The 10,000-nt window shown below is 41.7% G+C and overlaps 2 protein-coding genes across 2 annotated transcripts in view; one reads left to right on the top strand and one right to left on the bottom strand.

Moving 5' to 3' along the window:
- The window catches only part of LOC137979453 (atypical kinase COQ8B, mitochondrial-like), a 15,977-nt gene extending 12,947 nt beyond the window's left edge, over positions 1 to 3,030 (top strand). The window contains exons 12-13 of the mRNA XM_068826710.1: positions 1,067 to 1,153; positions 2,150 to 3,030. Coding sequence (XP_068682811.1) covers positions 1,067 to 1,153; positions 2,150 to 2,422 — 360 coding nt within the window. The 3' untranslated portion in view covers positions 2,423 to 3,030. The remainder of the gene's footprint in view (positions 1 to 1,066; positions 1,154 to 2,149) is intronic.
- A 4,035-nt stretch (positions 3,031 to 7,065) lies between these two features.
- The window catches only part of LOC137981041 (tetratricopeptide repeat protein 28-like), a 3,591-nt gene continuing 656 nt past the window's right edge, over positions 7,066 to 10,000 (bottom strand). The window contains exon 1 of the mRNA XM_068828410.1: positions 7,066 to 10,000. This exon is cut by the window's right edge and continues 656 nt beyond it. Coding sequence (XP_068684511.1) covers positions 7,066 to 10,000 — 2,935 coding nt within the window.

Here is a 10,000-nt window from a genome sequence, read left to right as displayed (position 1 = left end):
TCCTTGAAAATCTCTGCCCTTCATTCCTGGTCCTTGAATTATTTCTGACCCACATTTTTAATCTTTGAAAAGTGCAGTAAATTAAAATAATCAGCCACTCAAGTCATGTCATACAAACGGACGAGCTGTGGGGTCTAGAATGGTTACCAGTGCCTTTGCATTATTCTCACGCATGTACGTTATGGAAAATGACCAAGAATTGTACTGTCAGACTATTTCCATGGGTAAATTCTTCGACGTAAATAACAAAGAGGTCCTTGAAACTTCAAAATTTGGCCCTTGAAATTACTTGAAAAGTCCTTGAATTTTTGGTCTGAAAAAGTGTACGAACCCTGAATATATGATTCATTTCATTCGTCAATATTGGTTAAGAGAGGAAAAACGTACGTATCGTACGGCACGCATTTTAACGTATATTTTTGCGTCACTCTGCACAACAGCGACGTGAAATCACCAAATTTGAGGTTTTGACGACAACGCGAGCGCACAAATGTGAATCATTCAGTCTCTATTTTTCTCAGAAACCGCTCGTACCAAGTCATTTTTAGGATACTTCGTCTACATTGTACGACGCGACCAAGATAGAATATTTAATAAGATTCGCGAAAAACTTACGCAGAGCAAAGTTATACTTTGATGTGACGTGGTCGTCTACGTCGCCATCGTAGATCTGAAAGTCCCCTTTTTTGTCAAAACCCAAAACAGTCCTTCTAAGGACTACACTCACCCGGACGATCGTACTTCACTTAGTTATAGGACTCCTAGCTTCAAACCATTCACGATTTAATAGAATGAACTGCTTGAAGTCTGCTCAAGAGAATATAAAACTTTACTGAGAGGGAAAGAAAAAGTTTCCTGAATGGTTTAATATCGTCATTGAAATTTGCCTTTTCTATCCACTTAACGTATTTTCCTAAAAAGTCTTTTTCCAATGGTTAGTTGTTCATTACAAGCCATTTCGTCGCCGTTTGAGTGCGACGCTTTAAAAGCAACGCCCCCCCCCCCCGCCCCCCCGCCGATATTGCGGTCAACAAATTTAAAAAAACGCTCAGCGTTTATCTCACAGATAATTCGTGGTGCAGCCATCGGAGACCGAGCCATGGTGATTGAAAATTCTATTGGACTCGGATTCCTCACGGGATACGAATCTAAGGTGAGAATGCGTGTGAACTGAGAGATTTAGGATCGCGTTTTAGTGAAACGCGAAACGGTAGGCAGCTGTTTGTCATAAAAGCACGAAACTTCACTTTTTCATAATGGTATAATTGCACGACACGAAGTTCAATTACCACTTTATTACATCCATTTAGAAATCGCACAATTTAATCGCTCAAATACAGGATCGTTGGAAACTCCCTAAAATGTAAGACTTCGGCCTGAAGAAGCACATTATCATGAGTTAGAAACTGTAAGTAATTAAAATTCATCCTTTTTTTTAAATCCAAGTTTTGGGAACAAAAATTGCAAAATTCGCCACGCAATGGCTTTCTTTGTCTTTCATTTTCCTGCAAGGTGATTTGTTACTTTAAACAAACCTTGAAATCTGATTGGTAGTTTTGTTTTAGTGTTCCTTCCTCATTGGCTGGGTTAGAGCATAAAATAGTGCGATTCGTCAGTAAACCGCACTGCTTAGAGCCAATCAGATTGCAAGGATCACCAGCGATTTCTAAATGGATGTAATAAAAACTGTTCTCTCTTTTGAGAAGTTGCGTGCGATCTGCAGCTAGCATGCAAGGTGTGGTCTAAAAAAAAAAAAGCAAGTCTCCTTGTGTACTTTGCGAAACGCATATTTCAGCCTGAAGTTTGCCGTAAACGCGAAGCGAAATATCGCTAATGTCATAAGCTCTTGGAGGGAAGATAGCGCTTGAAGATTTATCTAAGGTTGGTCAACTCATTCGTTGTGGTGTTCGATGACATGACTGGCACTCATCAGTTACTAGAGAACTTAAGCAACGACGACGGCAACGGCAACGAGAACGTCCTCTCAAAATATAAATTTGCGTTATTGTAATCACTTCGTGACCATTTCAACCTTTTTAATATGACAAGAGAGAGGTAGTTCCTCAAGAATGACACTGGCCGGATTCGGATTTGGATTGAATTGCTCTTTAATTTCCGTGAAAATGCAATCCTGTTTCCCCTTTTACAGGTGATGACAAATGCCCATGCAGACGCGGTCATGATCCTCGGAGAGCCTTTTGCAAGTGACGAACCGTTCAACTTTCAAACGCAAGACACCACCAGACGGATACAGCAGATCATGCCAATCATGCTACGTCATCGCCTTTCCCCTCCCCCCGAGGAAACGTACTCGTTGCATCGGAAAATGTCAGGCTCGTTTTTGCTGTGTACGAAACTTGGCGCCGCTATCAGCTGCAAACCCCTGTTTGATGAAATGTGGCAAAAATACGAGTTTGACTGAATTAGGAAGTCACTTAGTGGCTCGTCTGGCTTAAACTCAAACCCACCGGTTCTCTCATCATCAAAGTTCATTTGTCCATGTAGTTCTGAACTTTTTAAGGTGAAATTTACCCACCCTCGGTATTTTCGCCACAGTGCGATTAAATACATAATAATGGTGCATAAATTAGCCACTTTTTTGTGGTCTTCAAGGGACTATAAAAATTCATCTTTTCGGTATTTCGAATTGATGTAAGGTTGAACGTTTTTCGAAAGTGTGCTAGCCACACGTTCCTTTCGAAAGAGCTGTCATGGTCGCTTTCCATTCGGCCAAAAATCCAAGTTTGAAAATGAAAAGTTAAGATGTTTTATTCATAAAAATAAAAAATCGAATTTCTAATTTAAGGCAGTGTTTCACGTACTGTTAAAAACAAAAATACAAGCAGTAAGTAAATCACTTAGTGATTTGCACTTAAATCTGGTGCACAATATGTTGTCGTTAAGCTGGTCTTTTGTCTTATCAATGGACTCAAATGAGACTCTACCGAATAGTTTGAGCTTGTCACTGGTGTTTATGCCAGTTCTAAATCTGCAACTATGATGGTTTACTGAAACAAGTAAATTTTTGCGTTGAGGTGGTTCTCACTTAAAACACATTATTAGGCTGATTTAGCAACAGAACGGGAACGTCAGTGGCGATGTCGCACGCAGCAAAACTACCAATGAGAATTTAGAATAGAGAAGAAAAGAGTGGAGTCTATTCTATTCTGAATTCTCATTGGTGTTTTTTCTGGGCGCGCCGTCGCCACTGACGTTCCCGTTCTTTTGCTAAATCAGCCTAATATTATTGACTTGTACACCCTTGCCAGCAATATTTTCCAGTGTTTATGATTCTACTTACTCAACAAATCTATTTTGATTACCTTTTCGTGCTCCAAAGCGACTTTTCGCATTGTTATCTGATCCGATGAGATCAGCGAATTTTATCGTATAGACCGAATGTATTCTTGGGTTTCGCTCACGTGATCAACAGCCATGTTTTTCAACGAAAACAAAAGAAGACGTTAGCATAATAATAGCTTTCAATTCCCGGAGGATTGGATCGGGACACCAACATGGCCGCCATTTCATTGTTTGGGGACACCAACATGGCGGCCGTGACGTCATGTGAAATCCAAGAATAAATGGCGGCCAACAAAATATTCTTTTGTCATTGTGCTAATTAGACCGACTAGCCTCGTTAGCACGGACAAAATACAAAAGAAATGTTACTTTACAACGAGGCTACAATCCGGGTTAAAACACTTCGGGACACTTGTCAAATTTTGGGCGAAATGTAGAGAATTTACTGTACTGCTTCCATCGTTATATGAGCAACGTGTGTTCTTCTTTCGCTGCCTTTTTCGCGCCCCTTCCCCCCCCCCCCCCCCCCAGACAATGTTGAAACATGCCAGCGATCGATGAACGGAACTTGATTTTGGAGACCGTGAAAAATCAACTTTTTGATGGGGTAGGGGGAAAAGCGTGAATTGTCCCAACAGTTTTGACCAGGATTGCAGTTGGTCTGATTTGCACATAAACAAAAGAATAATTATTTGGCCGTCATTTATGAATACGGTCTATACCTTATTGAAAATATCTAATTAATGTTTCAATTTAAAGAGACATTGCTTTCTCGAAAAATGTATAACATTTTTCTCCTCAACAGCCGCACATGTAAGCCTCGTGTTCACTATCACAAGCGCAAACATAAGGCGTTTATGCTGCGTGAAAACGAACGTAGAATCAGAAAAAGCATGAAAGTGTTGTAATGCTCAGACACGGGGAATCTGCAACGATTGCTTTAATTTACGACACACGGGCAGACAGTAATTAGGCCATGTTCGATGTATCAATGTTCACACATGGCTACGAGGCTTTATGATTAAATTTAAATATTCATCATCCTCCTGAGAAACCTTCAAATATAGGTTAACAGCTTTTCTTAAATAATAGTTATATTTAGTTTAATATAGTTTTCTTTATTTAATTTTTTATATCATTATTTTATATATTGATATATTTGTATTTTATGGTTGGTGTGATAACCGAACGGTTTTTACCGACCCAATACATGTAAATGTAAATGTAAATATTCTGTTATTTAGAAATCTCCCTTGAGACTTGTGAGAGAAAGAAAACAGAATTTAGCCGTGAATTTTGACCATAAAGCCCTGTAGCCATACCTGAATATTGATACATCAAACTCTGCCTATTCCTTGTGCTTATTGACCGAATGCAAAAATAGCCGCCAACAAATTATTCTTTTGTCTTTGTGTTAATTAGCCTAACTAGCCTCGTTTTACAACCCAAATTCTTTCAATTTTATGCGTGTGAACGAGGCTAGTTAGGCTAATTAACACAAAGACAAGAGAATAATTTGTTGGTGGCCATTTTTGCATTCGGTCAATGTCGTGTTTCGATTTCATAAGGCGAACGCAAGCAGAAGCACAAGGAAGAATTTTGATCCTTGAGCTTGCGCGTGTCTTTATAGGACGTTTTCAATCAACCTCTAGAGACACCAATAACAATAGAGAAATGTGCGACTTCTGGTGGATGAACAAAAGAAGTTCGTCCACCAACATGGCGACGATGACGTCACGGGAAAACCTTCTATGCTTGCGTCAAGGCCATTTTCGCGGTGAAATGAAAGCTGTCATGCTTGCGCATGTGCTTGTTTCGCTAGTGAAAACCAGGCTTTACAACTACAATACAAAAAGTTAAAATTCATTCTTTAGTCCAAAGGTTACAAATAAAGAACAAACAAATACTCCCAAGCTTGCACTCATATAGCGGGGCCTCAAATGCTATAACATCTCTAACTACCTTCTGAAGTGAAGGTCGGAAAGAGCATCGCAATAGACCATTTTCGAATTCTCACGGATGGACTGGATCTAATGCGGGCAAATCTTTTCAAATGCACGTTAATTTGCCCGCATTAGCCTCCATTTCATGCTAGATCCAGTCCAACCGTTAGAATACGAAACTGGCCAATTAGGTGAGCAACTTAATCCCTTTCATTCCCAAGATCGAAACGTCCATTCTCCTAACTAGCACTATGGAGTTCTTTGTTGAGTAGTCATGAGAATTTGGTGTTATATCAAGATCGCACCTCTTAGGCTGATAATTATCTTCATTCTCAATACCTGTGGTACTAACACTTCATTGAAATTGTGAGGAGAATTTGCATGGTTAAATTAAACAGTTGCAAAGGAAGCCAGAATCAATCCAGGCTTGAACGGGATTCGAACCAACGACGCTGCGATTGCGCTGCACCAACTGAGCTATTAAGCATGTTGGGAGCTGGGGCCCAGTTCTCAAACGTCCCGAAACTTTAATTTACAGGCCGTTTTCGGGTGTCACAATTCCCTTTGTATCTCCAGAACGGAGAAGATTTAATTCGTCAAACTTCACAGTTATTTTTCTTTTTGTTGCCTTGAAAACATGTTAAAAGATCGGCTTTCCAAAACAAGCGGTTGGCAAATTTCACAAATGGCTTTTCGGGCCCGAAAAGTTTTCGGGACTTTCGAGAAAAGGGCCCTTGGTCTGGGGTGAATAGACCATACTCGTATTTTCAGTATTGGACTGGAACTAGCTTGCAATGGAGGCTAATGCGGGAGAATATATTAAAAGGTATTTGCATTTGAACAGTTTCCTCCTCATTAGCCTCCATTGCAAGCTGTAGTTCCAGTCCTATACTGAGAATACGAATAAGGTCTATTGCAGTTTCATATATAGAATGGATTTTTCCTGGCTTCGTTTGCAACTGCCTAAGCTATTCAGCTAACTGCGATGACTCTCAACTTTCATTCTATTCCCGCAGTACATATATTCTGAAACGTCATTTCTTTACCCTGTGATAATTAATCCATCCTCTTTGTATTATGATATACAATAGCTCAAGAGACCCCCCCCTCATTCACTTAAGGACAACTTTTTTTTTCTCTTTTCACGGTTCTATTTGCGTTTTTGTGTTCGCAATCTTCATCATAGAAAGAATAGAATTGGTAGTAGATCGCTTCCATTTCCCAGTTGAAGATAAGCAAGAGTTCGAAGGACATCGGCAACCATTCCGGTCAAATGAATGAGGTCAAATGTTCATTGGCACACTTCTTGAATTAAATTCTTGAAGCTGTGTTCCTAAACTGTCGTTACAAGAACTTATTTGCACTTGAAAGGCAAGCATCAGGATAGAAAACATACTCGCACGGATAAACTTGCTTTTAATTAGTGTCTGTCCAAACAAAAAGCACCATCGATGTTGCTTGTGGTCTTGTTTGCGTAGTATGTTTTTGAAATGTAGGATCAATAGGCGTCATTGGCCAATGAATAGACCTTTTTGCAGATAAGGCGGCCATTTTGATTTCTATTGTTTCAAATAGCTATTATGGGATGCCCAGGGGGCAAATACATTTTAATTTGCCCCCTGAGCATCCCATAATGTCTTTCGAAACAGTAGAAAACAAAATGGCCGCCGTATCTGCAAAAAGGTCTATGGCCATTCTCTCCCAGTTGGACTGGAACGAGCTTGCAATAAAGGCTATTTTGCATACCAAATTCCGCTCCTCGAACTAACTGCTCTTTCCAGTGCAACCTTGAGAGTACGAAGTATGAACTATTGAGATTCTACGTCTCGCGGATTTCTTTGAATTCAAGCGTCACGTCATCTCCAATCAGTACAAAAGGAGCCCAGTGTTTCTCGGGTTCGTTTAACTCGCGAAGATGCTTCATTCCTTCGCGAAGAGCCTCGCTGGCCGTTTTTCCATCTCTGAGGTGCTGGTAAAAGTATTTCATAAATTCCTTGGTGGCCTCGTCATCGATTTGCCAGAGCGACACGAGCACGGAACGCGCACCGGCGGCTAAAAACGCCCGTGCAATACCGACCACGCCCTCAGACTTGACCTCGCCTCTTCCACTATGACAGCAACTGAGAACAACAAGCTTTGCTCGCAAACGAACTGTTTGGACATCCGACATTTTCAACAAGTAATCTTGCTCCTCGGGGATCTCGGACTTTCGTTCGGGGTTTGGAGCGAGTATAATTTCCCCAGTGCTTAGTCTTCCATAAGCTGCTAAGTGGACCAACGCAACGGAATTGATACGTTTTAGTACTCCCTCTTTGGTTGCTTCTGCTCCCGTCAGAGGTACCAGATTTAGAAGTTGGCCTATCATGTTTACTTCCTCTTTAGCGGATGGAAGTTGTTCTAGCGTGGACTCTCCAGCTTTTAATGGTATTTCATCTAAGCATGGATCCCCCACAAGCAACGCTCCGCGTTTACTGTGGTAGCTCTCAGGTGTGCCTTTGATCAGCATCAGGCTGGTCAACGAAGGAACAGTACGGATTCTAATTGACTTGCTCAGTGCAGCCCAAGGAGCCAAGCAAAGTGGACCGTCCGGGACAACAACTAATTCGTCACCTTCTATTAGCTGTGCAACTGGCTCAAGAATTGCTTCATACAATGGCTGGAGAGAGTTGATGGTACAATCATGTGATGCCTCGAACGTCGTTCGAGCGCTTGGAGATTCCTCAGTTTGTCCTTCCAGTGGACGATCCTTACATCTGAGGCCAACATCGGCTCCAATGGTCTTCAAGGTAGTCTCCAACAGTCCAGTAACAGGATCCTCGATCTCACTTTCACCTTTAATTTTCTTGCAGGTAAAATCAACTAGTTTTCCCTTGTTCAATAGCCAAAAGATTATATCACCGTGTAGGTGTGCTATAAAAACGCATGGCGTAGATAATTCCTTAAGAATTGAGGAAATGGTTTCTTTGCATTCACGTGACGATGGGGTTCCTTCTGTGACCCCGTATTGTGCCTTTAAAATATCATTCAGAGCCTGCGCTCTTTGCTGCTCCGCAGCAAGCAAAGCCTCTTCGACCCTTTTAAGCTTCAGCAGAGTTCTCCACAAAGCAGTGTAAGCGTCGTTTTTAGTCTCACGACAACTTATTTTGAAGACATCTTCAGAAACAAGACTCCTCATGCCATTAAAGACTTCAACGCTGGATTTATAATAACCTAAGGCCTTCTCTTCAAGAGAATCCGAAGTCTCGAAGACACGACCCAATCTGTATAAGGAGACTGCTTCTCCAGAAATGTCACCAACTTCTTTAGCAATGTTCAGATGTTCTTGGTAGTGCTGTTTTGCCATTTTGACCTCACCGAGGCTGTGATACACATCACCGAGCATGCCATGGGCTTGACCTTCTCCATACTTATCACCCAATTCCTTTGCACGACAAAGATGTTTTTTGTGAAACTTCATGGCCTGTTGAAAGTCACCGAGTATCCAATAAGCAAGTCCAAGGTGGCCATAGGCTCTTCCTTCTCCGAGTTTGTCCCCCACTTTTTCGGCGATGTGCAAATGTTTTTCGTGGTACTCAATGCATTTTCTGTAGTCGCGGAGGCATCCGTAAGTGAGGCCGAAATTCGCATAAGCGAGTGCTTTCCCAGTTTCATCCCCCAAGTTCTCGGCATTGACTAGACGAAGTTCCAGATACTCGATGGCCTTCTCAAAGTTACCGAGGCCACGGTACACATTGCTGAGATTGGTATAAGCACGTCCTTCTCCAAGCACATCGCCAACTTCTTTGGCTATGCATAGACAATTGTTGTGGCAATCTATGGCTTTCTGTAATTCACCGAGGGGACAAAATAAAAGTGTACCGAGATTGTTGTAAGCCTTTCCCATTCCTGTCAGGTCACCAACTTCCTGGAAAATGGTTAGTGCTTTTTCGTTCATTTGTGTGGCATGTTCGAATTCACTCAATTTAACGTGTGCACTGGCGAGGTTGAGATAAGCCGTTCCTTCAGCGAAGTGATCTGCCCTGGTCTGGGCTATACTCAGGCATTTCGTATGATTCACTATGGCCTCTCGAAAGTCACCTAGGTTAGTAAGAACCACTCCAAGATTGTTATATGAATTTCCTTCTCCACCCCTGTCGCCAAGTTGGCTGCAAATCTCCAAGGCTTCTGTAAAGCACTTTTTCCCTTTTAAATAATCACTTTGGGAACAATATAAACTTCCAAGGCTGTTTTTCAAGCGCGCCTCTTCGAATCTGTCCCCTAAATCCTGTGCGATTTTCATGCTTTTGACATTGTTATCGTAAGCTTTTTTGAAATCCCCGAGACATCGATACACATCGCCGAGATTACCATAGGCACAACCCTCTCCAGCTGTGTTCCCTACTTCATTAGCAATTCTCTGACTTTTATTGAAACATTCTATAGCGTCTGTAAAGTTTCTTAGACGATGATAAACATTACCAAGGTTGCCATAAGCGCGTCCTACTTCCCCCTTGTTTTGTATTTTTTCCGAAATCTTTAAGTGTTCATTATAGAATTCCATCGCTTTTTGGAGGGCGCCACGGCGAAAGTAAACATTTCCAAGGTTTGCATTGGCATCTCCTTGTGCTGCTTGGTCGCTCTCGTGTACAGCTATACTCAGGCATTTCATGTGATACTCTTCGGCCTGTTGCAAGTCTCCGAGTCCCAAAAAGGCATTGCCCAAAAGGCCACAAATACGCCCTTCCTCGCCCTTGTCGCTCATCTCTGTAGCAAGG

Source organism: Montipora foliosa, chromosome 12 (assembly GCF_036669935.1).
Source record: "Montipora foliosa isolate CH-2021 chromosome 12, ASM3666993v2, whole genome shotgun sequence".
Lineage (NCBI taxonomy): Eukaryota > Metazoa > Cnidaria > Anthozoa > Scleractinia > Acroporidae > Montipora > Montipora foliosa.
This window is presented reverse-complemented; position numbering and strand designations above follow the sequence as displayed.